This window comes from Exophiala oligosperma (genome assembly GCF_000835515.1).
Source record: "Exophiala oligosperma strain CBS 72588 unplaced genomic scaffold supercont1.4, whole genome shotgun sequence".
Taxonomy (NCBI): Eukaryota; Fungi; Ascomycota; class Eurotiomycetes; order Chaetothyriales; family Herpotrichiellaceae; genus Exophiala; species Exophiala oligosperma.
This window is the reverse complement of record NW_015622821.1, coordinates 546313-573191: the sequence shown is the minus strand read 5'-3', so window position 1 is coordinate 573191 and position 26879 is coordinate 546313. Positions and strand designations below refer to the sequence as shown.

General features: G+C 51.6%; 12 protein-coding genes across 15 annotated transcripts; 6 read left to right on the top strand and 6 right to left on the bottom strand.

The window, feature by feature from the left end:
* The first annotated feature begins 140 nt into the window (after window positions 1-140).
* Window positions 141-4888, top strand: PV06_04349. Of its 3 annotated transcripts, XM_016405234.1 has the most exons (3): window positions 141-436; window positions 499-4404; window positions 4461-4888. In XM_016405234.1, the coding sequence occupies exons 1-3, from the start codon at window positions 389-391 to the stop codon at window positions 4590-4592; spliced, it is 4086 nt and encodes a 1361-aa protein (XP_016263440.1). In that variant the 5' UTR covers window positions 141-388; the 3' UTR covers window positions 4593-4888. The 3 variants fall into 3 exon arrangements, with proteins under 3 accessions (XP_016263440.1, XP_016263441.1, XP_016263442.1); XM_016405235.1 differs by having other exon boundaries at window positions 499-4888; XM_016405236.1 differs by having other exon boundaries at window positions 141-4404.
* PV06_04348 (uncharacterized protein) lies at window positions 4417-5614 on the bottom strand. Its single transcript, XM_016405233.1, has 3 exons — window positions 5134-5614; window positions 4703-5063; window positions 4417-4643 (listed from the first exon to the last, which is right to left on the bottom strand). The coding sequence occupies exons 1-2, from the start codon at window positions 5401-5403 to the stop codon at window positions 4851-4853; spliced, it is 483 nt and encodes a 160-aa protein (XP_016263439.1). The 5' UTR covers window positions 5404-5614; the 3' UTR covers window positions 4417-4643; window positions 4703-4850.
* A 162-nt stretch (window positions 5615-5776) lies between these two features.
* On the top strand, window positions 5777-7356 carry PV06_04347 (iron sulfur cluster assembly protein 2, mitochondrial). Its single transcript, XM_016405232.1, has 3 exons — window positions 5777-6147; window positions 6284-6553; window positions 6608-7356. Exons 1-3 carry the CDS (start codon window positions 5934-5936, stop codon window positions 6733-6735), a joined length of 612 nt encoding a protein of 203 aa, XP_016263438.1. The 5' UTR covers window positions 5777-5933; the 3' UTR covers window positions 6736-7356.
* Window positions 7357-7362: 6 nt separating this feature from the next.
* Window positions 7363-9654, bottom strand: PV06_04346 (uncharacterized protein). The gene is made up of 2 exons (XM_016405231.1): window positions 9207-9654; window positions 7363-9159 (listed from the first exon to the last, which is right to left on the bottom strand). The coding sequence occupies exons 1-2, from the start codon at window positions 9357-9359 to the stop codon at window positions 7849-7851; spliced, it is 1464 nt and encodes a 487-aa protein (XP_016263437.1). The 5' UTR covers window positions 9360-9654; the 3' UTR covers window positions 7363-7848.
* A 1336-nt stretch (window positions 9655-10990) lies between these two features.
* On the top strand, window positions 10991-12070 carry PV06_04345 (uncharacterized protein; the record flags this gene model as incomplete). Its single annotated transcript, XM_016405230.1, has 3 exons — window positions 10991-11278; window positions 11398-11468; window positions 11521-12070. The coding sequence occupies exon 3, from the start codon at window positions 11570-11572 to the stop codon at window positions 12068-12070; it is 501 nt and encodes a 166-aa protein (XP_016263436.1). The 5' UTR covers window positions 10991-11278; window positions 11398-11468; window positions 11521-11569.
* Window positions 12071-12886: 816 nt separating this feature from the next.
* PV06_04344 lies at window positions 12887-14978 on the bottom strand. 2 transcript variants are annotated; one of them, XM_016405229.1, is made up of 2 exons: window positions 13461-14978; window positions 12887-13338 (listed from the first exon to the last, which is right to left on the bottom strand). In XM_016405229.1, exons 1-2 carry the CDS (start codon window positions 14851-14853, stop codon window positions 13106-13108), a joined length of 1626 nt encoding a protein of 541 aa, XP_016263435.1. In that variant the 5' UTR covers window positions 14854-14978; the 3' UTR covers window positions 12887-13105. The 2 variants fall into 2 exon arrangements, with proteins under 2 accessions (XP_016263435.1, XP_016263434.1); XM_016405228.1 differs by having other exon boundaries at window positions 12887-14978.
* Window positions 14979-15170: 192 nt separating this feature from the next.
* PV06_04343 (uncharacterized protein) lies at window positions 15171-16685 on the bottom strand (the record flags this gene model as incomplete). The annotated part of the gene is made up of 1 exon (XM_016405227.1): window positions 15171-16685. The coding sequence occupies one exon, from the start codon at window positions 16683-16685 to the stop codon at window positions 15171-15173; it is 1515 nt and encodes a 504-aa protein (XP_016263433.1).
* A 1127-nt stretch (window positions 16686-17812) lies between these two features.
* PV06_04342 (uncharacterized protein) lies at window positions 17813-18949 on the top strand (the record flags this gene model as incomplete). Its single annotated transcript, XM_016405226.1, has 2 exons — window positions 17813-17941; window positions 18110-18949. 2 exons carry the CDS (start codon window positions 17813-17815, stop codon window positions 18947-18949), a joined length of 969 nt encoding a protein of 322 aa, XP_016263432.1.
* An 87-nt stretch (window positions 18950-19036) lies between these two features.
* On the bottom strand, window positions 19037-20291 carry PV06_04341 (uncharacterized protein). Its single transcript, XM_016405225.1, has one exon. The coding sequence runs from the start codon at window positions 20104-20106 to the stop codon at window positions 19228-19230; it is 879 nt and encodes a 292-aa protein (XP_016263431.1). The 5' UTR covers window positions 20107-20291; the 3' UTR covers window positions 19037-19227.
* A 459-nt stretch (window positions 20292-20750) lies between these two features.
* PV06_04340 (cystathionine beta-synthase) lies at window positions 20751-23021 on the top strand. The gene is made up of 2 exons (XM_016405224.1): window positions 20751-21100; window positions 21161-23021. Exons 1-2 carry the CDS (start codon window positions 20844-20846, stop codon window positions 22566-22568), a joined length of 1665 nt encoding a protein of 554 aa, XP_016263430.1. The 5' UTR covers window positions 20751-20843; the 3' UTR covers window positions 22569-23021.
* A 311-nt stretch (window positions 23022-23332) lies between these two features.
* PV06_04339 (uncharacterized protein) lies at window positions 23333-25365 on the top strand. Its single transcript, XM_016405223.1, has 2 exons — window positions 23333-24522; window positions 24589-25365. Exons 1-2 carry the CDS (start codon window positions 23457-23459, stop codon window positions 25128-25130), a joined length of 1608 nt encoding a protein of 535 aa, XP_016263429.1. The 5' UTR covers window positions 23333-23456; the 3' UTR covers window positions 25131-25365.
* On the bottom strand, window positions 25350-26837 carry PV06_04338 (uncharacterized protein). The gene is made up of 2 exons (XM_016405222.1): window positions 25633-26837; window positions 25350-25528 (listed from the first exon to the last, which is right to left on the bottom strand). The coding sequence occupies exons 1-2, from the start codon at window positions 26710-26712 to the stop codon at window positions 25373-25375; spliced, it is 1236 nt and encodes a 411-aa protein (XP_016263428.1). The 5' UTR covers window positions 26713-26837; the 3' UTR covers window positions 25350-25372.
* Window positions 26838-26879: the final 42 nt, after the last annotated feature.

Below are 26879 nucleotides of genomic sequence, written 5' to 3'. Positions count from 1 at the left end.
ATGGCAATTTTGATCTCGTCCAGTTATCGGGGCCAATGACGAAATATGATCAACCGACGATCACTCACTGTACTCGCTCGTACTGTATCTTGAACCGTTTATTCGTCCGAACCGTTGATTCAATCTCGCTGCTGCCATATCCGGGATACAAAGATCTTTTCGTTTTTCTATTGAGATCAATCAAACCCAGGGGTGAGTCAATCAGTGGCTCACAGCACCGAAATCTTGGCGCCTACAGCTTCTATCAAACTTCTATAGCCACGGCTCTGGTGGGCGGACTTCTCCATCAGGTGACGCTCTGCTTTGAAATTCAGCAGTTTTCTATCCATCCGGCAGAGATATTCCACCGGGAACAGCGTGCATAACAAATTCGAAGGCAGACTTCAAGATGGGGGATGCTGGAGGCGAGGAGAGAGGCATCCGAATTGCTATAGATGTGAGTTTCAGGCGTCAATTGTTCGCTTACATTCTCTCACACTCACATTTTAACGTGGGCAGCGTGGCGGCACATTCACAGACTGCGTTGGCAACCCTGGTACTGGGCGCATGGAAGATGACATTATCATCAAGTTATTATCAGAGGACCCGTCCAATTACAAAGATGCGCCGCTTGAAGGAATCCGCCGTCTGATGGAAAAGTTCACTAACAAGGAAATCCCGAGAGGAGAAGCGCTTGATACCTCGAAGATCGAGAGTATTCGAATGGGCACGACGGTGGCCACCAACGCCTTACTGGAGCGCAAGGGTGAAAAGATGGCCCTGGTAGTGACTCGCGGGTTCAAGGACTGCTTGGAGATTGGAAATCAGTCCAGACCTAAGATCTTTGACCTCGCCATCCGCAGGCCGGATGTGCTTTACCGGAAAGTTGTCGAAGTCGACGAGCGTGTGACCCTGGAGGATTACGCCGAGGATCCGGTTCGGAACCAGACAAAGGTCGACGCCAAGCACGAAGACTACAGGAACAGCGATCTCGTCAAAGGGCTTTCAGGAGAGGCTGTTCGAATCTTGCAGAGACCTGAAGAGAACAAGATCAAGGAGTCCTTGAAGGCTTTGTATGACGATGGCTTCCGAAGTATTGCAGTATGCTTAATGCATGCCTACACGTTTCCCGATCATGAAGCTCTGGTCGGAAGATTGGCAAAAGAGATTGGGTTTCAGCACGTCAGCCTTAGTCACGAGCTGATGCCGATGATCAAGCTTGTACCAAGAGCCACCTCAGCATGCGCCGATGCATATCTCACTCCTGCCATCAAGAAGTACATTTCTGGGTTTCAAGCTGGATTTGAGGGCGGCCTAGGCACAGAAAGTGTAAAGAAGGAAGAAGGCAGCAAGGGCGCCAGATGCGAGTTCATGCAGTCCGACGGAGGTCTTGTCGATGTCGACAAGTTCTCGGGCCTGCGTGCCATCTTGTCAGGACCGGCTGGCGGCGTAGTCGGCTATGCGTTAACATCTTATGATCCGGACACCAAAACACCCGTGATTGGCTTCGACATGGGCGGCACCAGCACAGATGTGAGCAGGTACGGCCAAGGGCGTTATGAGCACGTCTTTGAGACCACCACAGCAGGCGTGACCATCCAGTCCCCTCAGCTCGATATCAACACCGTCGCCGCGGGTGGTGGGTCTCGCTTGTTTTTCAGAAATGGCCTGTTTGTGGTTGGACCAGAGTCGGCTGGTGCCCACCCTGGACCAGCATGTTATCGGAAGGGAGGCCCTCTGACAGTCACGGATGCCAACCTCTTCTTAGGCCGTCTACTCCCAGACTTCTTCCCCAAGATCTTCGGTAAGAACGAGAATGAAGGCTTGGACCCGGAGGCGAGCAGGAAACTCTTTGAAGAACTCACCAAGGATATCAACAGCCAGACTGGTAAAGACATGTCTGCGGACGAAGTGGCGTACGGCTTTGTCAAGATCGCCAACGAGACAATGACACGTCCCATCCGCTCACTGACAGAAGCCAAAGGCCACGACACATCTCAACACCGTCTCGCCACGTTCGGAGGTGCTGGAGGCCAGCACGCGGTGGCCATCGCAGAGTCACTGGGCATCCGCCAAATTCTCGTCCATCGTTACTCCTCCGTTTTATCCGCATATGGAATGGCTCTCGCCGACGTTGTCGATGAAAGCCAAGTACCCGAGTCTCATGTCTGGGACCTGAATGGCGGCAACCGTGAGGGCCTCAAGTCGAAGATGAACGACCTGAAAGAGCGCTCGCGGAAGCGTCTCCGTGACCAAGGGTTCTCCGATGACGCTATTGAGTACGAGGAATATCTCAACATGCGGTACAGAGGCACCGAGTCTGCGTTGATGGTGATCAAGCCAAGCGCGGAAGAAGCGAAGGAGTTGTACTCGGGCGACGACTGGGCCTTTGGTGCCGCATTTGTGCGCCAGCACGAGCAGGAATTCGGATTTACCCTACCGGACAGGGACATAATCATTGACGACGTGCGCGTGCGTGGCATTGGAAAATCTTTCCGCGGCATGTCCGAGACGGCAGACCAGCAGCTCAAGGAGATCAAGCCGAAGGATGTCGTTGGGGACAAGGCGTTTTCCACGTCAAAGGTGTACTTTGAAGGCGGCCGTGTAGACACCAAGATCTACAAGCTTGAAGACCTGGACGTGGGCACACGAGTCAAAGGTCCCGCCATCATTGCCGACGGGACGCAGACCATCATCATCCCTCCATCGGCGTCGGCGTTGGTCATTGAGACACACGTCGTCATCAACATCGGCGAAGAAGGCAGTAGCAACAAGGCGAATGCGAAGGAAGTCGACCCGATTCTGCTCTCCATATTCGCTCATCGCTTCATGGCCATCGCCGAACAAATGGGACGCGCTCTGCAAAAGACCAGCGTGTCCACGAACGTGAAGGAACGGCTAGACTATTCCTGCGCCTTGTTCGACAGTGCGGGTGGTCTCGTTGCCAACGCGCCACATCTTCCTGTGCACCTGGGCAGCATGTCGACGTGTGTCCGAACCCAAGCCGAAATCTGGAAGGGGAAGCTGAAGAAGGGCGACGTGATCGTCTCGAATCACCCCGAGTACGGTGGCACACATTTGCCGGACATCACTGTCGTGACTCCGGCCTTCAGCCCCTCGGGCGAGATTGTATTCTACGTTGCTTCTCGTGCCCACCACGCCGACATTGGCGGCATCTTACCTGGGTCCATGCCTCCGCACAGCCGCGAACTGTTCCAAGAAGGGGCGGCGATCAAATCGGAGAAACTGGTGTCAGAGGGCAAATTCGACGAGAGGCGCATCACCGAGTTACTCTACGATGAGCCCGCGCAGTACCCAGACTGCAGCGGAACGCGATGTTTGGCGGACAACATCAACGATTTGAAAGCACAGATTGCCGCAAATCAAAAGGGTATCAACTTGATCAGCACCCTCATCGAAGATTATGGGGAGGACGTTGTGCAATTCTACATGCACAACATTCAAGATAATGCAGAGCAGTCGGTGCGAACGTTACTAAAGGAAGTCAGCAAACGTTTCGAGGGTAAAGATCTGCAGGCCGTTGATTACATGGATGACGGAAGCCCGATATGTTTACGCATCACCATAGACGGAGAGAAGGGAGAAGCCGTGTTTGATTTCGAGGGTACAGGACCGGAGGTGTACGGCAACATCAACGCACCAGAGGCGGTCACCTATTCGGCGATCATCTACTGCTTGCGATGTTTGGTCGACCAGGATATCCCATTGAACCAGGGCTGCTTGAAGCCAGTGGAAGTCAAGATCCCCGCGGGCTGTTTCTTGAGCCCGAGTGAGAAGGCTGCAGTGGTCGGTGGTAACGTGCTGACCAGCCAGCGCGTGACCGACGTGGTCTTCAAATGCTTCGAGGCCTGTGCGGCGAGCCAGGGAGACTGCAACAATCTCACGTTTGGATTTGGCGGGAACCGCAAAAGCGAGAGCGAGCAGAAAGGTTTTGGCTACTATGAAACCATCGCAGGTGGTAGTGGTGCCGGGAAGGACTGGGAGGGAACCAGTGGCGTCCATACCCATATGACCAACACGAGAATCACTGACGCCGAGGTTTTTGAAAGGAGATACCCCGTCATCCTGAGAGAATTCAGCCTGCGGGCCGGAAGTGGTGGCTCGGGACAGCACAAGGGAGGCGACGGCGTGGTCCGAGACATCGAATTTAGGATTCCTGTGCAGGTGAGCATACTCAGTGAGCGACGAGTGTATCGCCCATATGGCCTGCACGGAGGCGGCGATGCCCAATGTGGCAAGAACATTTGGGTGAGAAAAATCAAAAAGGTAACGAGCCGAGGATCTGGTGGTGAACATGAAGGGAAGCGAAGAGAAGATGGTGGTTCCGATGAATATGAATACAGGCATATCAGCATGGGCGCAAAGAACACCGCTTCTATGCAGCCTGGAGAAAGGATCATTGTGGTAAGTGACAGACTTGATACCACACTTGTCTCCTCGCTAATGCTAGGACTCCCTAGATGACACCAGGCGGCGGCGGATACGGCAAGGTAGGAGAAAAGGCGCAGGTCGAGCTCAGAGAGGATTATGAGAAGCACTGGAAGAAGGGAAGTTTGGCTTCCAGGTTGGCCGAATGGGAGAGTAGCTCTTGAGGTCTCGACACCAGCACGGTGGCTTTGTGAGCAAGCACAAAGATTTCTTCTCTGGAGGACGTCAGTAACCAAACTGGTAGAAGTTAGATTAGATTGTAGAGGCACCTCACCGACAGACTATTGACGCACACTCATGGTCGATCTGAATGTGTCGTTCAGTGACCAACTGGTGTTGTTCGGTATCGCATTGACACCCATGCCTCCGGTCTGGTTGTGGTTGGATACGAGTGTTCCAGAAGACCCCGGGCGAAGATATACCTATTCTTCTTCGTCACTCGTAGCTTCGATATTGGCCTTTCTGTCGGTTTCAGCCTCAGGCTGCTCCTCGTCGTCTTGGACAGACTCGGCCGGTGGCGCATTCCCATCGTACTTTGGTCGAGGCACCTTTTCACCACGTTCCCGCAGTAGTTGATCGATCTGAGGCATGACTCCGATGAGTGCAGAGTACTGCTCGATCGACATTGATATGCCCTGGTCCATTAAAGTAAGTACTTCCGTTTAGACCGTGGATTTGTTGATCAAAGGGAAGAAATTCTTTTACCTTCTTTCCCGGTAACAATTCGCCGTCCTTTTGATAGTACTCGCGAACATTTACGAGTGTCTTCCCTTTGAAGTTGGATATCGTGACGCGTCGTCCTTTCGAAATCTCCCAGTAAGGGTTGCCCTCCGAATCGGTCTGACACGTGCCCGAGGGTTTGAACGCAGAGCCCGAGGCTCCCTTCCCGCGTTTCGTCGTCACATCGGCCTCGACGTCACTATCGTCGTCGACCACAAAGGAAGATTTGCGTTTCTTGGAGGAAGCGAACGGCATTGTTGAGTGAGTGAGTGCGGATGATAGAGATATTTGTCGAGTTACATGTGTTGTGCCTCCGCAGTAGTAGTAGTAGTGACGACTGTAGGTGGAAGGCGTGAATCCAGGATCTCAATAAGATGATACTTTGTATGAGTATCAAACAAGGTCGTGAATGTCCACTACGAGGTGAATGAGTTCTGGCCGTTCTCGAGACGCGTCCCTATTCGATGAATGGCTGATGTTGATGACCGTGGGCAATGGAGATCAACTCCGATACGATTACGAGGAAAGGCCGTTGATGTCATTCACGATCACGTGCCGTGACGCAGCCAGTAGAATTGCCTTGTCATTTCACGATTTTCCCCTCCTGCTCGTTACCATTTGCCATCCGTCCAAACTCATTAATTAGTAAATGCACTGCTTCTAATCATTCCTTTTCTTCTACAAACAACTCTCGTACTCTTTCTCTACACAAACCACGTTCTATCACCAAACCCATCAACGTACCCTTGACAACGACTCTGATCCCTCGCAACCTACCAGACACCATGTCTCGAAGAGCTTTACTCAACGTCCCTCGCGCAATCAGCGCCTCGGTCCAATCCTCCGTCCGCCCAACTTTGGCTTCCCGCGCACCTCTCCTCAGACCGGCCGCCACGCAACCCACACAGAGAAGATCATACCATGAAAAGGTGTTGGACCACTACTCGAATCCACGAAATGTCGGATCGATGGACAAGAACGCCGGCGATGTTGGTACCGGTGAGTCAGGGCCCTTTTGGTTTTTCGCCATCCCCCCATCCTTCAATTTTGTTATCTCCGAACTTCGCTTTCACAGATGACAATCCGACCTCCGAACCCGCTCAACAAATAACAAACCACTGATGCTTTCGTTCAGGTCTCGTCGGAGCCCCGGCTTGCGGTGATGTGATGAAACTTCAGATCAAGGTCGACCCTGACACCCAGAAAATCTCCGACGTCAAGTTCAAGACCTTCGGCTGCGGTTCGGCCATTGCGTCCTCGTCGTATCTGACCGAGCTCGTTCGGGGCATGACACTGGAACAAGCAGGCAAGATCAGAAACACCGAGATCGCAAAGGAATTATGTCTGCCGCCGGTCAAGCTGCATTGTTCCATGTTGGCAGAGGATGCCATCAAGTCGGCCATCAGTGAGTCAAGCATTCGTCGGACAGGCAGCCACCTAGACTAACTCCCCAATCAAGGCAACTACTATACCAAGAACCCAAATGCACGAGCGACCGACCTCGGTAGTGCCTCGGCAAGCATGCCCAAGATTGAGATTGAAAGGGTCACCGCGACCACAGATACCGGGGCCAGCGCTACTGCATAGATTGTCAAAACGTAACCTGCGGCCAAGGAATAAAAGACCAAAACAAAAATTGAACCTCTCACCAATACCCTTGGTCATTTTGGTTGGAAAGGCGTTTTACTACGTTTAGGGGTGGTGTTGTACGATTTTTTTGTTCCTTCAGTCACTTATTTCAAAGTCGAATCATTCCACTCTTTTTTTGCTTGGGGTCTCGTCTACCACCGACAGACTTTTTCTCATGCAAAAACCAAAAATGACACATCGTGGCGATTAGTGGAGGGAGAAAGGAAGGGGGATTGGTGATGCGCCGTGAGAAAATGAGAAGGAGGGATTTCGGTGATCCACATCTTCATGAATTCTCGGTTTCCTGCTGGAAGGGAAGAGACAGTAAGAAAGCACCTTCGTGGTTCGACCATGACCACGGCGCTGTCATCTCCCTCCACCGGGGGGTCACTGGGATTCGCGTCGAGTCCGTTTTGTTTTAAGAGCGGACAGTGTGGTCTCAATTCCTCAGTGAGCTATAGTTTTGACTACCATGTGTATGTATCTAGTACCTACCTACGTACGGAGTACGAGTTTCAATCATTACATACTTTTGTTGCTCCGTGTGTATATATATGCATTCATGGTGCAATCGTCAACGGGTGCCACATGTTCTCTTCTTCGCTTCAAGTCGTCTATTGGTCTGGCTTTAAGTCATGAGAGGCTACATTCCGATCGTCCAAGGCTCCTGTCAGTATTGTCGACCGGAGTCCATCCTCTAGTTACTATGTGTATGCTTCGCATAGTCTTGCTGCACACCAATTGTGGTAGATCTCGCATCTTTCAGATCTGTACCAGGAACTTTTTTAATACCATGATCATGAACTTCTGGTAGAGGCGATCCTGCTTCCTCAAACGCCGGCCGCACTCGCTGATGTCTGGCCCATGCATAAAACTGCCTGATCGCCTTCCAAAGTCCAATGTGATATTGTCTCCACAACGCAGTCGTTACATCGTAATACGGTTCACTACCATCGCACGTCATTTCCTTCTATCATCCCAGGCACGCAAGTACCCAATCACGGATGTTATCTGCAGAGACCGCAACTTTTCGGTTACAGGTCGATCAGACTGCATGGCAAGACCATCGTTCTAGTATTCATCCATCATATCTTCATCGACATCGTCAGCCCGTGCCTTACCGGAAGAACTACCCTTCTTGTCATCATCCTTCATCTTCTTGAGTTTCTTCAAGTAGTCAATGTATTCTTTACTCATTCCAAGGCGATGCTCGCTGTCCTTTACTTGTGCCAGGAGGCCTGCAAGTTCTTGGGTGCGCGATGCCAGTAGGGATACGACTTGGGCCTCGGCTTTGGGTGTTTCCGGCAAGAACCGTAACATGTCTCCTTTCCCAGAGGACATGAATACGGCGTCAAGTTCCCCCTTGAGAATCATTGTCTCAATGTAAGCCTTTGTCTCGTCAATGTTGTCTGGATATGGCGAGGTTCTTGCTGCAATGTCGGCGATCGGAAGGGCTTCAAAAGTCTTGCCAATTCTTCTGATCGAATATTTGCGGTAGGTCTGAAAGACTTCACCCATGAGTCCATAATTGCCATCTTCTTGCCAAACGCCAACTCCGGCCTCAATTTCTTCACGCAAGCGTTCGATGTCGTTTGCCTTGAATGCTTCTGCCACACATTCGTACGGTCTCGCAATAGCCCGAATATATCTCATTGCGCTGGAGGACGCGGTCTTGGGGGCCGTGCGAGCAACACCATCGAGGAGGAGGCCAACGAGAAGCCATTTCTTGTATGCTTCGATCATGATGAGGCTGGCCACGTTGGGCACAGTTGGGGTCGATACAACGATTTCGAAAAAGAATAGAGCCTCTCGATATTGCCCTATTGCCATGTAACACAGACCACCGAGGAGGTAGTATTCCATGAACGTGCGACTTGTGACCGGCTGCGTCAGACCCGTGGCCGTACTAAGGTATTTCCAGCCTGGCTGGGAAGCCGAACACAGGTTGGCGGATATCTGGGGATCATTCTGCGACAGTGGAACGTGATAGATTGGTCTTTCAAGGATGTCGATGGCCTGGCTGTACGCGTGTGCCAAGAGGCATATTCGCAGGAATGTGCGGTGTGTGGAGGTTAGGGTGGAAGAGGTATCGTCTAATCGTGGAATAACATGGTGTAACAACTGTATGGCGGGTACGTAGTCCTCAGTCTGTTCCGCTCCAACTGCCACACAGTCGATTACTTTCAACAAGTAAGACCCGCAGTACCGTACCTGGACCGGATCGAATTCGAGAAGGCATTGAGTGATGTGTCCCCATAATGATCCTCCTGGTAGGACGGCGGTAGGTAATTGTCTCGAGGCGGCTTTTTCACCTGCGCTGGCTGCCTCTATTGCAGCGACGAGGAAGTAGAGGACGACAATGGTGTCAGAATAAGGGATGCCCTACAAATGTTAGTCGTTACATAGTGATGAATTCCTTTGTCACTCACATCAAGGTCCTCATCTTTCACAGCCGGCTGATCTTGCCAAGGGTGTTTGTTCAACGCGGAGACCAGCGCCTGTGCTTTTCTGTCATATTCGTCTTCATCCTGGGCTTGCAAGGTCGGAGTAAGCGCCGCGCTAAGCTCCAAGAGCTTCTCCATGGTGTTTATTCCGTCAAAAGACACGGGCAACGGGGCTGGTCACGACGAGTGTGCCATAGGACAAGCAGCGGTAGATAGGTTGGGGATGAGGGTCGCGAAGGACTGGTGAGGTTGTCAAATTGTAGGCATGCCACAACTGACAGGAGATTCAAGAGTGGAAGTGATGGCGAGGTTTACTCTGCAAAAAGAGATATCTGGGATGTAAGAGTGAATGAGTTGTTGAGTGAGTCGTAAATGAGTCCAGGCATATGGTGGTTTCTCCAAACCGCAGTTGATGATGAGGTCGTGATCGCATGTGAGACCCACTGAATGAATTGGTGGCAGTTGCTGCCTACGACTTATTTTATTATTATTTGCCTTGAGCGTCCCCCAGAGTCTTGGCATCTCCCTCAATTGCCTGGTACCTTGATCCAGGTATCGATCTACCTACAGTTTGAACGGAGGAGGTACATACCTCGTTACCCTGCCTGGTAAGTACCGACTTTGTACAACGATGTGGTGATTTCAACCATTGTATGCATATGTTCAGCCATATTCCATCCGCATTCTCTACGCAAGATCTTCTCATATAGACCTTGGGTCCGGGTCGCAATGGAACATCAACCTGTCCATCTTCGCAAGGGTTTAGCCATACGAGACTCTCTAAATACCCTACAAATCTGTCCACACGGCTCTTTAGTATTTTCTTGAGGAATGATCCTCCACGAACAAACTCTATCTTGGCTTCCGTCCTTTATTATACATTGTCTCTCAACAGATCGACTTGCTGGCTACACAGAAGCATGGACGAATATTTTCCCCTGCTACACCTGAAGCCCACCCAGTGGTGGTTTGGTGGTAACAAGAATGAGCGACTGATCGATGATGAGGCTGAGAGTTCTCAAGCACAAGCTGCGGCAGCTCGGAGATCTCTGTCAGCCCATAGCTGTGGGGGAGTTAGATTATTCATTACCAATGTCGCTGAGAAAGATCAGCATGATCAATTCACCAGATGAAGAGACAGCAAACGACCCGGTTAGATCAATTCTTCACGCCGCACAAGATTGCAGGGATTGTGTAACAGCTGCAGGGATGAAGCTGTGCTGGCACCACGAGACCAGCATGCCTCTGGGCGTCGTGTGCGGGTGTGAGAGCCTTGATTGGATGCACCACTTTCAGGAACAAGGGTTGATTGGATAAAGCATCGATTCCTGCTGCCCGACGCTGGCCAGGCCCGGCAGCATTCAAGTTCACCCGTCAACCCTGACCCTTGATGTTTTCAAAGCGGTGTGTGACAACGCACACCTGCTTCATCTTCATATTTCATTGTCTACTGTCTGCTACCTGTTACCTGCTTGTCATTATGCTGCACCATCAGTGATCTGGATTACTGGGCTGCAGCCTCAGACCCAAGATCGGATCCATGGTGGAGGCTGAGGCGGGGCGTGAAACACAACCAACCATGTTTCGCATGGGCTTGAGATCACATTCTGCATGAAGAGTGTTTTCAGGCTCGTGTTGGCTTCCAATTCCTCAGCTGGGAATCAGGGGAGTCCACCTCATTCCCGACAAGTGTCTCTCTAGCGAGGATCCACATCGCTGTGTTGAACACCGTCAGCAAGCGAACGGCGGGTTGTCGAGGCTTTACCATTGGAGCGATGGCCGCTGCCTCACTTTTTTCTGGAACCTGTATCATACAAGGCGAGGATGTCGATCAGGACAAGCTTCGCTACTGGCCACAAGCGAGCCCGCACTATCGAAAGCGCGCTCGATAACGTGGGGGACATGATTCATCTTCATGATGCCCCATTTGCTGGCCTTTGCTAGCTGCAGTACGGCTGCTGCAAGAACAACAATACGTCCCAGTGAGCAAACTGCTTGGCACTCAAGAGATCAGAAGCAACGCGGGGCTCTCATGGCTAAATACAAGCCCTCTGCCCGTATGTACATCTCCCTCATGACTTCGCCCTAAAGTTAGTCTAATGTACTGTACCCTCATTGTCGACTTTCTTCGCTGTCACCCGCAAGTCCGGTCTTTTTAACATTTGACAATACACAGAAAGGAAGACAACTATACACAAGCATATTTTTCCGTCATTTGCCCTGCTCTGAAGGAGAAGTGGAATCAACGTGGGTTGCCCTTGATCACTTGATACTGGCCAATTCTTGACCGAACCGTTAGGGTCCGTTCAATCACAACCTCGTCGCAACAAGTCCTAGGTTCGCCTGGAATGGAGCATAGCCGAACGATGGCCCCCCATACTTTACTTATTCCAGTTACACGGAATGTGTATCGTAGTACACGATTCAGCTACTTCTTGAGTGGTCCACAGGGAGACCGGTCTGCAGCCCTGGGTGTACAAATCACACCCGGACCAGAAACCACGGTGGCCACGGTGGCCACGGTGATCAACGAGCACGAAAACTCCGATACATCTGTCCATGTATGTGGCACTCATGATGCGAGCCTCCGAGAGCAGTTTTTCGAGAATTTCGCAAAGGCCCGAAGAGAGCTGCTTGCTGCGAAACCCACCAGCGCTGACGTTACGGACATGGAACCTGAGCACAACGACAGCCCTTCCTCCCAGTACGGCGACGATTGCATCGCACTTTTGCCAACCGCCAGTACCAACTCTCCCGACGGTAACGTTCAGCGCAAACGTATCACCAAGCGGGAGCATTCGATCAGCATCAAGGAGGAGCAATCGGACGTCGAACTGCGGAGAGTGTAGGTTGAAATCTCGTCGTTTCGTTTGCCGCTTCTCCTACTTGACCAAGGTTTACACTGACAGCGGTAGTCCTTACGCAGCAAGCGACTTCGTAGGTAAAAAATGAGGGCACACGGGTCACGCAAGTTGGAAACCCCGGCGAGGCTCCACGTCAGCATCAGGTCATCTGCGACGCCTGTCTCAGCTTTGTCCCTTCTTTTCTTGATACGTTGTTGCTCCTGTCGTACCTTGGTACCTCGGTGGTTGTTTTCGGACGTTACGATGAACCCCAGTCCAAGATCTCAAAGAGAAAAGAAGAACAAGAGAGAGAGAGAGAGAGAGAGAGAGAGAGAGAGAGAGAGAGAGAGAGAGAGAGAGAGAGTTTGTGTGAACGGTTGTCTCGTTTGATTTCGATTTGGCTTTTGTTTCCTTTTTCAAAGGCGATGTCCATGAGATATACAAGCACGTAGAAACAATGTGTTTAACTCCAAACTTTAGGTTCTTGGTTGTGTTAGTTACAGCTTTTTGTTTGACGACTACCCCGAGTAGAACTCGAGTGGGCTTCTTCATTTCTCGACTCTATAGGTACCTACCTACCTACCTGCATTTGGGGGCTAGCTGCCCCTCCCCTACTAGTGACCCAAGCCGGTCGTAACTCGTACGGGGGGTGTCATTCTGTGTACACACACACACACACACACACACACAGAGGATCATTTCATAATCGTGCGTACCTAGATAGGTAGATTAGGCAGTCATGGTACTTTAACATGCAAAAAAAAGGTGGTTCAAATATCCGCGGAGAAAAGAGAAGAAGGATCATTTCATTCATTTTCCTTTCCTTTCTCTCTCTCTCTCTCCGTTTGGCGTGTGTTTACACTGGGTTGGGTTCGTCATCGTCTCATCGGTGAACTACCACCGGATCCGGTCATGACCTCGACATCTTCAAAATCCATATCCCAAGCGTCAATGTCTGCCCATTTCCCTCTACCTTTTTCAACGACAACCGACTTTCCTCCCACGTTCGTCGTCACCACCCGCGATCCATCACTCTCACCCTCACCCGAACGAAATTCGTTTGACGAGAATTCCTCCCCCTCTTCCTCCTCCTCCTCCTCGTCGTCGTCGTCGGGGGTGAGATTTTCCTTGTCCACGATATAATTTTCGGGCTGTCTTCGTCGGCCGCCTCGACCGAGGTGGGAGCCACCATGTAACTTGCGGTGACGATTTTCGAGATCGAGATCGACTTGGGGGATCGACTTGGAAAGTTCGACGGTACGAGTACTGGGGAACTGTGAAGGAGACTTAGTTTCGCGGTTCCTTCTTGAATTTGAACTTGAATGTGTGGTAGAGGTGGAGGGCGTAAGGATAGGCGCGGTGGTAGCAGCAGCAGTAGTGAAATGTTTTCGCGTACTTGATTTTGATCTTGATCCTGATTTTGCTGCTGTACGTGCAGTAGCAGCAGTGACAGTAGCAGTGGCCTTCTTCTTCTTCTGCTTGACTGCTGGAGGCTCAGCAGAATCAGAAGATGCCTTTGAGGTTTTCCTTCTACCAGTTTTGGTCGAAGATTGTTCTTTACCCCTTGTTTTGCGACCCTTCCTTTGGGTAGGAAGGAAACTGGATTCGTCACCCTCGTCATCGTCGAATGTTTCGACATTGTCAGAGTTCGCATCAGAATCCATGGGAATATCAAACTCGCCCAAGACACGAGTACGTCCTCGCGTAGTTTTCCGTCTTTTCGTGGGCATCATGAGCGCACGGAGTTGTTCCGTGGTCATGGTGGTGCTTGGTTCACTTGGTTTGGCCCTCGTCGTCTTCTTCGCCGGTTGGCCTGGGGATATCTTGGCCGGAGATGACGGCGACGACGAACTGCTGCTTTCTGGCGGAGCTAATATGTCGTCTTCCTCCTCGGCGCGTTCTCTACACTTTCTGCCCGATTGTCGAAGAGCGGAAGCTGGCATGGGAGGAAGAGCAGGTTGTGGTGACGCGGTTGTGGCGTCCATCGTCGCAAGAGGGGAGCTTGTTCGTCCATTGTCCATGTGGGATTGGACAGGATCAGAAGACCCAAACTTCCTCTTCTTCGATGATGTGGAGAGCTGTGGTGAGTTTGTGGCGGGGGTGATGGGAGCATTGTGGGATTTCGACAAATTGTAGGGGGTTGATTCGTCGTCAGGGAGGAATTGTTCTTCATCCGCAAGGTCAAAGGTGGAGGAGTCGTTGCCGAGATCTTGCAATATACTAGGTTGTCTCCGTCTCGGTTTCAAATTCCCTAGGATCGAGGTCTCCCTCGATGGAGTAGGCTGCGCTGACCCCAGAAGCGTCGCCGGCGCCTTGACAGCAGAGGACACCACCGCTGGGGTCGGTGCTGATATGCCCTGCTTGATACTTGACGCTTTGCGGACCTTCCCATTCGTCAATGGAGCATTTCCATCCTGTCGAGACTGCTCTGAAGGCGCATCGGCTACGTGCTCTGAGGACGTTTGCTGCGCGTTCGCGAGTATATCCCTGGTGTCCTGGATCATGTTCTTCCTTCTCTGTGCCCGACTGGGATATGCGCCGGGCGTGTCGCCGCTTCCCACGGCACCCGAGGCAAAAATTTCCTGTCGCTGCCGAGTCCTCCTACCACTTCCCTTGACAACGAGCCTATCGCTGTCATCGCTGTCGGTCGGCCTCTGTCCTACAGGCTTATGCGCAAGCTTCTTCTCGAGCTCCACCTTGGCTGGACTGCTGTTTGGGATCTTCCCACCATAGCGTGGAGTGGGCGCATTTCGGTTGAGGTGCCGTCGTCGAAGGGCTGGGCGCGGCATGGTGTCTGAGGACGCTCTGAGCTGCGATTGCAGCTTCTATGTTGCAGAGCCTCCCAGCGCCGGTAGAGGCAATGCAGCCCGACGTATACTGTACCGATGGTTTGCGAAAATAGTGGAAGTGTTGGTGTGAGGTCAAGTGTGACGCGATGCGCGTAGGATTTGTTGATCCGGCGTCATGATTGCAAGGGCCTTGGCGTTGCTACGAGACGATAACCGGGAGAGCCTTATTCAGCCTTGCCTTGCCCACCTATTTATTAGGGTGCCTGAGATATGTTCAATTCAAATTTCAATTTCAGCTTCCATTATCTTAGTTATTACTACAACATACACATTGCAAAAGCCAGCACTATCATAGCACTTGTGCTCTTCGGAATGTCAACGAGGTCTGCTCCACTATCTTTTGAGGCTGCCTTCACTGCCCTGGCTGCAGTCGCGGTGGCAGATGCACTAGCAGTTAATGAAACACCAGGCAGACTGAAAGTAGGTGTGCCAATGGATCCAAGCGACAGGCTGTACGAGGGGTCGCCAAGGGACATAGTAGTATGCTGCTCAGCTGTGACTGTGGCAGTTCGTGATACTCCTGGAAGTTTCGTGCCTTTAGGGATATCAGTGATGGCCGTATGGTTGGCAGCCGCCTTTCCACCCAGTTTGGCCTGACCGAGGGCAATGACCTTATTCTCCAGATCGTACACCACGTATGCAGATCTTAGGAAACTATCACCGAGAATAACACCATTCGCGTCGTCAGTACCGTCAAAGTTCAGTGAGCATGCCGGAGTACCATTTTCGTACGCAGAATCGTCCTCAATCTGTTCGGCAATCAGCTCGGACAGCGGTACTGACACATTGACGCCGTCTTTTCCTCCAAAAGTGTAGATGACCGAAACATTGCTTTTGCGGTAGGCACAAGGGACGTAGGCAAAACCAGTAGTCTTATCCTTCGTTGCACCGAGGCCTGCCGACAGAGCATCGAAAATGTCTTGTGGTAGATACGAGTCAGTCGTGCCAGAGTCGAGAAGCGCAGGTGTATTGAATTTAGTCCCTGCCAGAGGGCGAGTGCTGTTGCCATCGTGAATTGATATTTGGGTCAGTGCAACTGAGAGTTCTGTATAGTTGCCTTCGTCATCTTTGGACAGTGGAAGAGCAAGGAGTTCGCCGGTATATTTGGAAGGATCGATGCCTCCAAACAAGATAGAACCGGTGTTGTCGTCATACGAGTCGAGATACAACGAGTACGCAACCCGGTCGATGTGACCTTGGTTCCGAAGTTGTTCTGGAACAGTAGGGAAAGAGAATGGCTTGTCGTATAGGAGACTTGCTTCGTTGGATCGGAGGCCAATGCCCATGATTCCTTCAGTAAGGGCCGTGGCGTTGGCCAATGCCATGGTCGTGTTCTTCAAGGTAATGTTCTTGTTGAAGGATAGGACATCGGTAAAATAGTCGCCAGTGGAATACGATAAATCGCCGTATACAATCAAGAACGTCCCTGCTTTATCTTTGATCAAGCGATAGGTCGAAGAAGCGTTCTTGTCAAAGGCACCGAAATCACTGCAGCCATCATCTGCACAAGCCTCCGCGTCTATCGAGGGTACCCAGGCGTCACTGCTTCCCGTATCGAGCTGAAGGGCAATCGGTTGGCCTGGAGTGCCAATGGTCACATTGGTGTAGTATTGAACTTTGTGATAGTCGCCATGGAGGGGATCGCTAAAGTCATCGTTGTCACGACGAGATAGGGATGATTTAGGAACGACTTTCGCCTTCCAGAAATCAAAATGGACTGTCTTGGCCAAACCAAGTGTAAAGATGCCGGAGAGTAGGACGAGGTGCTTCATCGTGAGAGCGTGAGAGATGGGATTAGCGAGTCAACAAGGAAGGCATAGGCCACGCCTTCTCTCAGCGAACAACCCTACCTTTTGTAGATTTCATCAGGACTGGATGCTCCCGTCACATGGACATGGAACAATACTCCCACTTTTCAGGACGCAGTGGCCCAGTAACACTATTGCCTGGATGTCGTCACTCGATGGGTGTCTAAGACGCCCCGGATACCTACTAGCATCATCTTACGGTTCTTGGAATAGGTGCGGACCTTGCTGCTGGTGTCGTCGGCGAAGACGATGGAGCTGAAATTGGGGGTAAGGCTCACCAACTTGGTGAACCACGAAATGTAGGCGATCGGAGGATCGTCCGTGGCCAGGGCTCGCTAACAACTATGGGGCCATCTGGGGCTGACAATAGGCAAAGCCACAGGCCTGTGGGAGTACAGTACGGCGTACAATTTTGGTGTGGACGCCTAGACCACCTTCTGTCCCCTTCCTCTCGACTTACCTCATAAGAGGACATTACTATGTGTTCCGTCCAAACCGCTCTCCGGGAGAAAATTGTACCTTGTACGTGAATCTCCACATGATAGTGTCCCTCGACGTCTCGCTAATGTTCGACTAAACTCGGCACGGAGTGCTCAATCGACTCGATATCGACACTATGACGCAGGATGTCGAAATGTTTATTGTGCCGAGCCGGTGATTTTTCATAACCAAGTCCAAACAAATACGACTATGGAGGGGAGTGTCGACAGATCCCAATAGCCTGAAAATCCTCGCAGGGCATATGATCGTTATGGAGATTGTGATTGCTGCTAGTCTAGTGCAGATATTGAGACTGCACTTTTGCCCATTTGGTGCGACATAATGATGATGAACCATTGTTGTGACAAAGAGAAATATGAGTTGGTGATTTGGTACCACCTGCGAATGCTGGTCAGGAAGCGGAATTCACCATGCAGCCCTAGTGAGTACTTGGTCACAGCAGAGAAACGCGTCCAATTGTTCGTGCTGCAGGAGATTTACCAAATAACACCTGCTCTTACTCGTATTGTCTGGCTCTGCAAATGTGCAGGTCCAATGAGAGTTTTTGAGAACCTCATCACGCACCGCATTAGGAAATTTCTCAAGGACCAATGAGCATCGTGTCATCCACGAACAATCACCTACCAGCAGTTGCTTCTACAACACCGAATTGGCCTCATGGCTATGGTTTGTCAGGTTCGATTTCAAATAATCCCATTCAGTACCATGAGAAGCGAAATGTTCGTGTCGCTGAATAGTATATTAATGCTCAGATATAGCCAATGTCCATGGAATTTCCAGTGACTACTCGTATCAGCTCAGCAAGTTCACACAAAAACCAGTTTTCTCATAGAAGAAAAACAATCTACGCTTAATCGAGCAACATGTCTACGTACGAGACTGCACAGACGCAATACATCACCGTCAAGGGCGTCAAACATGCTTACCGCCTTTTTGGACAGTCTTCTGGCACCCCTCTCTTCCTCCACGTCCATTTCAGAGGCAACATGGACTGGTGGGATCCGGCGCTCATCAACCCTCTGGCAGCCGTGCGTCCGATTCTTCTGGTGGACAGCACGGGCGTCGGTCTTAGCGAGGGTGAAGTGCCAACGCGCTTCGCCGACTGGGCCACCGCCATCATCGACGTCGCCCACGCCCTGGGAATCAACAAGCTCGACGTTCTCGGCTTCTCCATGGGCGGCTTCGTGGGGCAACTCATGGCCCTGCAAGCACCGGGCCTCGTTCAACGGTTGATCATCGCCGGCTCTGGCCCCTCGGCCGGCGAGGGTGTTGTGCCGAGTGACCCAAAATACATTGTCGAAGTTGCCGGTGGATCCACCTTTGACGAGCACCATGCCGGGCTCAAACATACCTTCTTCACCCAGTCCGAGAAGAAGCAAGCTCTGGCCGAACAGTGGGTTCAGCGCATGGCGAACGCCCGCCCGAATCGCGCACCTCTACTGCGCGGCCAGGGTATGCAAAACCAGATTGAGGCCCTGCAGCGGTTTTTCTCGGGTGACCACCGCGAAGAGGCGACCTACGACCGACTCGACCAGATCAAGGTCCCCGTGTTGGTGGCCAACGGTAGCAAAGACGTGCTCGTCGCGACGGAGAACAGTATATTGTTGTGGAAGAGGTTGGTCAATTCGGACGCGCAGTTGCACTTGTACGCGGACAGTGGACATGGCTTCTTGAATGAGTATCACGGGCAGTTTTCTAGGCTGGTCAATGAGTTCCTGGATGCATAAGGCTTTGTAGAGAAGGGTAAATGAAAGGTCTGGAGATGGAGAAAGAGGTCAGGAGGGGTCAAGGATATCGAAAAATAGATGTTTCGTACAAAGTCCACTTTTCGACAGCTGTTATGTTCAATTGTCCCGGGAAAAAGTTCATGCTGCATACAGAGTAAAGATATTGACAAGCTCGCGGCCCTGGTATCTCTTCAGAGTATTGGTTCAATGATTAACGCTTGACACTTGACACCCACTTGCTGCATACGACAGCATGAGCGTCACCTCCAGCTCCTTGATTACTGAAAGGGCCAGCCACCCAGCGTCATAGTCAAGAGGGTCGGGTTGTTCTCGATCTCTGCCTTTTTGGCAATCATCTCCTCGACGTCCCAGTTGCACCACACGTACCTACCCCTCAGAAACTCTGATTCCGGTGAGACCAGCCACACCATGAAATCTCCCACCAGTTCGGCGTCGTCCAGGACGACGCCTGAGCGTCTGGACCCGATGAAACCCTTCGTCATATTGGTCTCGACGACTCCCGGGTGGACGGTGAAGACGCGCAACTGAGGGTTCTCGGCGGCGAGGAACTCGTCCAGCTTGGCCGTGGCGAGCTTCGACGCACAGTACGCCGAGCTTTTGGGAAACTTGGTCGCGGGAAGGTAACACGCTCCAGCGTTGGTGCCGATGTAGGTGGCTCCCGGGCGACACTTGGGCAAGAAATGTTTTGCAAAATGCGACGAAAATCTCGTGTTGATCTCGAAAGCGTGCCACCATTCGTCCTCGTCGGCGCCGGCGATGGTGGTGTGCGTGGGTGCGACGGCGGCACAGTGGGCAAAGACGTCCCAAGCTCCCAGGCCGGCTCGTATGCTGTGCGCGGCCATTCCCACACTTTCTGCCCTCGACACGTCGGCCGTGACGACCATGACTTCGGCGTCGGGAAACGCCTCTGCAATTTTGGCCTTTGTCGCCTCGAGCGAAGTCTCGGTCCTGGCGATCAGGGCAATCTTCTTTGCTCCGGCTCGCGCGAACGACAAAGCCACCGTCCCGCCGATGCTTCCATCGCCAGCTCCCGTCACGATCACCGTCTTGTCCTTGACCGATAGCTCTGGCCTCGAAGGACTGATGGCTGGGTAAGATGAGTGGTGGTATGTTTTTGTGAACGAGGGATATGACATCTTGTCCTTGCACTCCGTCTGTACCAAGTCTTCAGTGTCATTTATCAACCACTTGATACTCCGTATTCGTACATTTATTGTACAGATCCGACAGGCCGGAACGTGACAGATGCTTCTTACCACACAGAAATCACACCTCTCGGAGACCTTATCCACTATATATACAAGTCTCCGTGGAAAGATTCCTACTCGAGTACGTGTAGAAAACGTCTACAATGCAACAAAAGAGCCGGCCTGATACTCGTAACCCATCCTCGAAGGGCGCGGGGTCCGAACGAGGAGGGGCCGAACAACAACCTAGACATGGACTAATACTGTACAAGGAAAGAGGGGCATCTCCTCTCTCTATTCACGGGGACTGTACGAGTACTCCATAGAGACTATAGCCATGCGATCATAAGAAAGGTAGAACGCTGCAAAAGGCTGACGAAGCCATAATATAATATCTTCAGATAATATGGTTGCGCTCGGGGGGCAACATGGCACACGTATTATATACCTTATATTAGGTGCCTTAGGTATCTAGATAGGTAAGGGACTCATTACCCTCGTGCGGGGGTTCAATAATGCTGCGGTTATCAACGGCTGACAAGCCGCGACCATCAGTTGATAGTTCGTCATGTTTTGTTAAACACTGATTTGGTGCAAAGACACCAAGACACACAAACTTTGACTTTTTCTTAACACTTTTCCTTTGACTCGAAGACTCGACCGTCCATCACATCCAGTAGTTCAGAATGGCCGGAGACAATCGATTCCACGCGCAGGGCACGCATGCCTCTGCTTTGGAACTAATCGGTCGCACACCCCTCGTTCGCCTACAAAAAATCCCGCAGTCCCTCGGGATCGAGGCCACTGTGTATGCAAAATGCGAGTTCTTCAATGCTGGAGGGAGCGTCAAGGATCGGATAGCTCTGCGCATGATCGAAGAGGCTGAGAAGTCGGGTCGCATAAAGCCTGGTGACACTCTCATCGAGCCAACCAGCGGGAACACGTAGGTGCATCCTACCCGAGGCAGAGACTGAAAGGGAAGACAGACTGACATAGACCCTAGTGGTATAGGCCTCGCTCTTGTTGCTGCCATCAAAGGCTACAAGACCATCATCACCCTTCCGGAGAAGATGTCGGCTGAAAAGGTCGCTGTCCTCAAAGCCCTCAACGCCACCATCATCCGGACCCCTACACAAGCGGCCTTTGATAGCCCAGAATCACATATTGGAGTGGCGAAGAGATTGGAAAAGGAGCTGCCAAACGCTCACATCCTGGATCAATATGGGAACCCGGACAACCCACTGGCGCACGAATTGGGAACCGCGGAAGAGGTCTGGGAGCAAACCAACGGCACAATCACTGCCATTGTTGCAGGAGCGGGCACCGGCGGAACAATTACTGGTTTGGCACGGGGTCTGCACAAGCACAACAAGAATATCAAGATCATCGCAGCTGATCCTCAAGGCTCGATCCTGGCTCTTCCGTCTCAACTGAATGATGAATTCTCCAATCAGCCATACAAGGTTGAGGGTATAGGCTACGATTTCATCCCTGATGTCCTTGATCAGAAGTTGGTGGATAAATGGTACAAGACAGATGATAGAGAATCCTTCTACTATGCTCGACGACTAATAGCAGAAGAAGGTCTTCTTGCCGGAGGAAGCAGCGGTTCTGCCATTGCAGCGACTGTAGCAGCTGCGAGAGAATTGAAATTAGGCAAGGACGACGTTATTGTGGCCATCCTGCCAGATAGTATCCGATCATACCTGTCGAAGTTTGTGGACGACGATTGGCTGGCCGCTAATGATCTCCTGCCGCCCACACCACCTCCAGAGCGTGAGGCGGTACCAGGATCGCCACACATCTCACGACGAGACAGCATCAAGCCGAATGACCAATTCAAAGGGGCACGAGTTCGAGACCTCCGGCTCAAGCCTGTCCAGACGGTCACTTCCGATCAGCCTTGCATTTCTGCCATCGAAACGATGCGCGACAAAGGCTTCGATCAACTTCCTGTGCTCGCTCCGAAGGGCCGGCGCTTGGTCGGACTCGTGACACTGGGAAACCTACTGTCTCGCATCAGTCACGGCCGAGCAAGCGCAGACTCACCAGTATCCGATGTCATGTTTGACTTTGGCAATATCAGTGAAGTCACCATCGATCACAACGACTTCAGTGACTTGACTTCGTCCGATTTGGGCAGTTTCTCGAGTGAGATGAGCGAGAAACCAGAAGCACAAGAGCCCAAGGGACACCCACCCAAGAAGAGGCGACATTTTGTCGAGATCACGGTGAATACACCGCTGAGTGCGCTGAACCGGTTCTTCGAATGGCAAAGCGCAGCTATCGTTACGGAAAGAGAGCCAGGGGCGAGCTCAACGTCTGGGAAAGTTCCGGTCATGAAGCCAGTTGCTGTAGTGACCAAGGTCGATTTGCTGACATGGATGCTGAGCAAGAATAAATTGCACTAATTTTCGGACATGCTACGGAGTGGATAGTTTCTTTTCCAGAACCCAGATGAGGTGGTGTTGGTGGTACACTAGATGTTGGCGATATAATGAACAGTTGGTAGGGCTCGCTGCCCACACCACAGGAGATGATGACATTCAACATGAATAGCGGAGGCGTTGGGTGAAAGATAGAGAGCCTCCACGTAGAGTTCTCACGGACAGAATATCTCCAGTGTGATGAAGTAAATCTGATCTCAATGTTATATACCTGGGTAGGGAGTACTGTAAGTTGATTCGCTGTCCGCAGGAGATGTACGACTGCCAGGCATCTCTCAGGTGTCCTTTGTTCTGTTGACTGAGCAAAACGCTCTCAGATCGCTCAAATAGGAAGGCTAGATTTCCATATTAGGCATCTCCAGTAAGTCGTTCTTGCCTCCGAGTACTGTACAATATTGGATGAAACGCAGATTGAAGCTTGATCAGGACAAGCTTTGTCAACTGATGTCATGCCGCAAAGTCCGCATGTCGAAGTGGCAGGTGGTAGCATTATTATTTCTACCAGCTAACGAGGATTTGCTCCCCATTAGCTTGTCGGTGCCTGACACTCGGTTCGATTCCTTGTTTTTGTAGGGAGTAGACTACAGTGTCGGGCCACACCAAACACCTACATACCTTACACTAAGAAACCCAATCTCATGCCTGCCACCTACTGTAGATCAATCATATCCATCCCCGTCTTCGCTGCCCTTGTCCTATGTTTCCTCGTCCTCCCCGACTTTAACATGGTGTGATTGTTCATGACAATGTTCCTATCGTGATAAATTTCAACGGCCGCTCGCTCACTCACTTCAGCACACACCAATTTTTAACGAATCAGTTCTCTGTTCTCCCGTCCTCATCATACATAACATGGACTTTCGTTTCTTGCTTGTATTCCTTCTCTCCACCCCCCAGATTTCTGCTCTCCCTGCCGATGTCACCCATGAAGAAAAAGCACTGATTACTCCTGCTCCGACGCCCACCCTCGCCGTCTATGCGGATCATGCAGCTCTGAGACGGGGCATCCTCAGTGACATTACTTCGGGCCTCGACTCCTACGTCAACAGCATCTTCAGTGACCTAGGAACTGCCATACCTTCGTACGTCTCCAATGGCCTGTTTCCGAACTTTCAGAATCTGCCCACCGGCAGTGCCGTAGCCAGCTCCGTCGGCGCGAAGAGTTCCGACCTCGCCGCTTCTCCTACCCAGGTACTGAACATACCTGGCTATGGAAATTGGACGAACAATGGCTGGAATCTGCGTGTGCACGGGAACGTGTACAAAGAACCGAACATCTCGAATGCGACGGTCGACAAGCTGGCCAACTTCTTCTTGATCGACACCAGCGTCGCTGATCTGCCACCTTCGGAACAAGATCAAGCGAGAAATCTCACGAGAGAAATCTACGTCGTACAACAGGGCAACCAAACAGTGACCATGGACCTCGTTCCAGGTCCCGAGGCCGGCTCAAGTGGACAGCCCGGAGGAGGTGGCGGAGTCACCCCAGCCGGGGGTGAACAGACAATCACCTTGCCGTACCCGACCACTCCGGAGGGAGATTTCGATGTGTTTGTGCCTGTTTCAAACTCGTCATTGACCTTGACATCTGGAGTGGGCGACGTTCCACCTCAAAGGCTCAATGTATATGCGCAGGGTGCCACGTTAGGTAACGCTACATCCTACCTGGTGTCCGACCAAGGCTTCACCATCGTCAGCGATATCGATGATATCCTGCGAGTGACAAAGATCTACCAGCCAAAGCAAGGCTTGCTTAATACCTTTGCCAAACCCTTCACCCCCTGGATGAATATGCCAGAGATATATGCAAACTGGTCCAACAGCATACCCAACATGCACTTTCACTACCTAACGACAACCCCCGAGCAAGTCACCCGCAACTACATGCAATTCATCTACGACACCTACCCTGGCGGAAGTAAGTCTTGCTCCTGTCTGGAGGCTTGATCATCTCTACAACCCATGCTAACGATCTGTTGAACAGGTTTCGATACTCGCCCCCTCAACTTCAGCGATGTGTCCGCAACGCTGTCCATCCGCAAGGCACTTCTTGTCAAAGTCTTCGAGACGTTTCCACACCGAAAGTTCATCCTAGTAGCGGATACCAGTAACTCGGATGTGATGCGCGACTACCCTGCGATGGCCAAAGAATTTCCAGGACAGGTCCAATGCATCTTCCTGCGCAACACATCATCCACGGACCCTGGCGACAAATTTCCGTACAACACAGACGGGTTTAAAGACCTCAATCAACAATCGTACATGTTCTTCAAGGTTCCTGACGACTTGATGGGTCTGGATATTGTGAATGGGCAGTGTTACAACGCCAGCATTCCCCAGAATTTGACGTTCGGCTATCAAGGCTTGCCGTTCGGTATTAACCTTGGTGATGGAAGTTCCAATAGCAATAGCAGCTCCAATAGCAGCTCAAGTCACAGTGGAGCTTTGCAGTCGGTAAATGCCTTATCCAGTATGGGAACGCTGCTCATGTTGGCCATTGGAGCTTTGATCTTTAATACTGTGTGAGCCCACGATTTGGTGCTCGGATTCGATTGGACTCTGACGTCTTGATCTGTGCCTTTGAATTGATCATTCGGGCCTTCGAGAGGTCGGCGTTAGGACCAATGAAAAAGATAATGAGGACGGGAATCTTTGTTTCATGGGCAAATATGAGCATTCATCTGAGGCAAGAGGATGGGTAGTGGATCGGCTAGAACATCCTAATGACGTTGAACCCGAAAGGTCCTTGCACAGATATGCCAATAAAATTATTTTATTGAGATTCTTCGCAGTTGCTCTAATGTCGTGGTCGAGTCCAACATCCTCAACAATAGTCGCGGGTAGTCCCAACCCAGAGCAACAGCCGCGATGGCCGTGAGGCTGGATTGATCTTCGCGACCTGGGCGACCAGGACCTGTCATGTTCTGGCAAGTGATTGTGTGAGCATTTCTTAATTTGCACTCTACGATTGCCCTTGTGGGTTGGAGATTGAAGTCCTCTTGGAAAAGAAAATACGTCCAAAACTTACAGGTTTCATGTTCACATCGAACACGGCGAATTTTGAGTTTGGGTCACGATCGTCGAAACATCGGACATCGACACGTATCGGAGCCGTGACACGAAGGAGCTCGGCAATCCGTTCGCACTGGCGACTTATCTCGGCGTATCGGGGGTTGCTGTCAAGTTCATCCTTCGGGAGGGCTCGTGAATTGGCCGTCACGGCCACGACGCCGCTGTAGGGAGCAATTCCATCCTCGTGGTTGAAGCGCAAGACTATGGGGAGGGCGGTGTACGTGGGTTTTGTTCTTGTCTGAGTGGATTGCTGATGATCCGATAAATCTCGAGAAGAAGATCGAGGCGGAGATGTGGACGCAGACGTAGACGACAATAAAGGGGGCATGACGGTGACGGTGGCCTCGGGGCCAGAGAGGAACTCTTCGACCATCGCCGACGGGCTTTCTTTGAAGAGTACACTGGACAGATGATCTTCCAGGGAAGCGCGGTCACGACACAGTTTGACCCCGTGACTACCCCGGCCTCGAATTGGTTTGGCGACGACGGGATAAGGGAGATTTTCAAGCGAGTTGTTCACAGATGTTGAAGTGATGGGGGAATGCACGATCCAAGAGCGTGGAAGGGTGAAAGCGCCAGAGTCTCGGAGTAGAGAATTGACATGGTTCTTGTCGTCGTACTGTTCGACCAGTAAGGGAGGTTGACCTATCACTTTCACCTGAGGAGCATAAACGTCCAGCGCCGAGGACGTCTGTAGAGGATGCGAGGCGAATAGAATCGTGTTGGCCCAGAGTGTTGTCGCTCCTCCTTTGACCGCGGCCACAATACCAGCTTCCGTATCTGGGAAACACCATCCCTCGTCGCGTCGGGGGTTTGGATCGGGCAGGGGTGTGAGAACGTCAACTCCCCTCGAACGTAGCACGTACGCTATGTCGGCCCCGGAGTCCTGGTAACCTCCTGGTTTCTTGGGTTTCCGTACCCCGTTGACGACGGGAGGATCGCAAGCCTGGTAAAGCACTGCCACTTTTGGTCTGGTCATGCTTGACGACCGTCGTGTGATTACCAGGGACTTGGTTGTCCGTATGGATCGTAGCATTGTGACGTTGAGAGATGGTGAGGTTATCACGATCTGAGCTCAACTCTATAGCACTGATCTTTTCTCATCAATCGTTGTTTTCTCGGAGCGAGAAGAAGCAGTCGAAGCAGTCGAAGCAGTTTGGATAATTGTAAAGCCTTTGCCAATCAAGGCCGATCATTATCATC

What these genes read in the sequence shown, in the direction of transcription:
- PV06_04349 (XM_016405234.1), top strand. Translation starts at nt 389, where the DNA reads ATGGGGGATGCTGGAGGCGAGGAGAGAGGCATCCGAATTGCTATAGAT. An exon ending in GCATCCGAATTGCTATAGAT is followed by an intron (nt 437 to 498) that starts GTGAGTTTCAGG and finishes TAACGTGGGCAG; the next exon opens with CGTGGCGGCACATTCACAGA. An exon ending in CTGGAGAAAGGATCATTGTG is followed by an intron (nt 4,405 to 4,460) that starts GTAAGTGACAGA and finishes AGGACTCCCTAG; the next exon opens with ATGACACCAGGCGGCGGCGG.
- PV06_04346 (XM_016405231.1), bottom strand. Translation starts at nt 9,359, where the DNA reads ATGGAGAAGCTCTTGGAGCTTAGCGCGGCGCTTACTCCGACCTTGCAA. An exon ending in TGAAAGATGAGGACCTTGAT is followed by an intron (nt 9,160 to 9,206) that starts GTGAGTGACAAA and finishes TAACATTTGTAG; the next exon opens with GGCATCCCTTATTCTGACAC.
- PV06_04348 (XM_016405233.1), bottom strand. Translation starts at nt 5,403, where the DNA reads ATGCCGTTCGCTTCCTCCAAGAAACGCAAATCTTCCTTTGTGGTCGAC. An exon ending in AATTGTTACCGGGAAAGAAG is followed by an intron (nt 5,064 to 5,133) that starts GTAAAAGAATTT and finishes TTAATGGACCAG; the next exon opens with GGCATATCAATGTCGATCGA.
- PV06_04344 (XM_016405228.1), bottom strand. Translation starts at nt 14,853, where the DNA reads ATGCCGCGCCCAGCCCTTCGACGACGGCACCTCAACCGAAATGCGCCC.
- PV06_04338 (XM_016405222.1), bottom strand. Translation starts at nt 26,712, where the DNA reads ATGCTACGATCCATACGGACAACCAAGTCCCTGGTAATCACACGACGG. An exon ending in TCGATGTGAACATGAAACCT is followed by an intron (nt 25,529 to 25,632) that starts GTAAGTTTTGGA and finishes ATCACTTGCCAG; the next exon opens with AACATGACAGGTCCTGGTCG.
- PV06_04340 (XM_016405224.1), top strand. Translation starts at nt 20,844, where the DNA reads ATGGCCGGAGACAATCGATTCCACGCGCAGGGCACGCATGCCTCTGCT. An exon ending in GAGCCAACCAGCGGGAACAC is followed by an intron (nt 21,101 to 21,160) that starts GTAGGTGCATCC and finishes CATAGACCCTAG; the next exon opens with TGGTATAGGCCTCGCTCTTG.
- PV06_04341 (XM_016405225.1), bottom strand. Translation starts at nt 20,106, where the DNA reads ATGTCATATCCCTCGTTCACAAAAACATACCACCACTCATCTTACCCA.
- PV06_04347 (XM_016405232.1), top strand. Translation starts at nt 5,934, where the DNA reads ATGTCTCGAAGAGCTTTACTCAACGTCCCTCGCGCAATCAGCGCCTCG. An exon ending in CGCCGGCGATGTTGGTACCG is followed by an intron (nt 6,148 to 6,283) that starts GTGAGTCAGGGC and finishes GCTTTCGTTCAG; the next exon opens with GTCTCGTCGGAGCCCCGGCT. An exon ending in TGCCATCAAGTCGGCCATCA is followed by an intron (nt 6,554 to 6,607) that starts GTGAGTCAAGCA and finishes TCCCCAATCAAG; the next exon opens with GCAACTACTATACCAAGAAC.
- PV06_04339 (XM_016405223.1), top strand. Translation starts at nt 23,457, where the DNA reads ATGGACTTTCGTTTCTTGCTTGTATTCCTTCTCTCCACCCCCCAGATT. An exon ending in CGACACCTACCCTGGCGGAA is followed by an intron (nt 24,523 to 24,588) that starts GTAAGTCTTGCT and finishes TCTGTTGAACAG; the next exon opens with GTTTCGATACTCGCCCCCTC.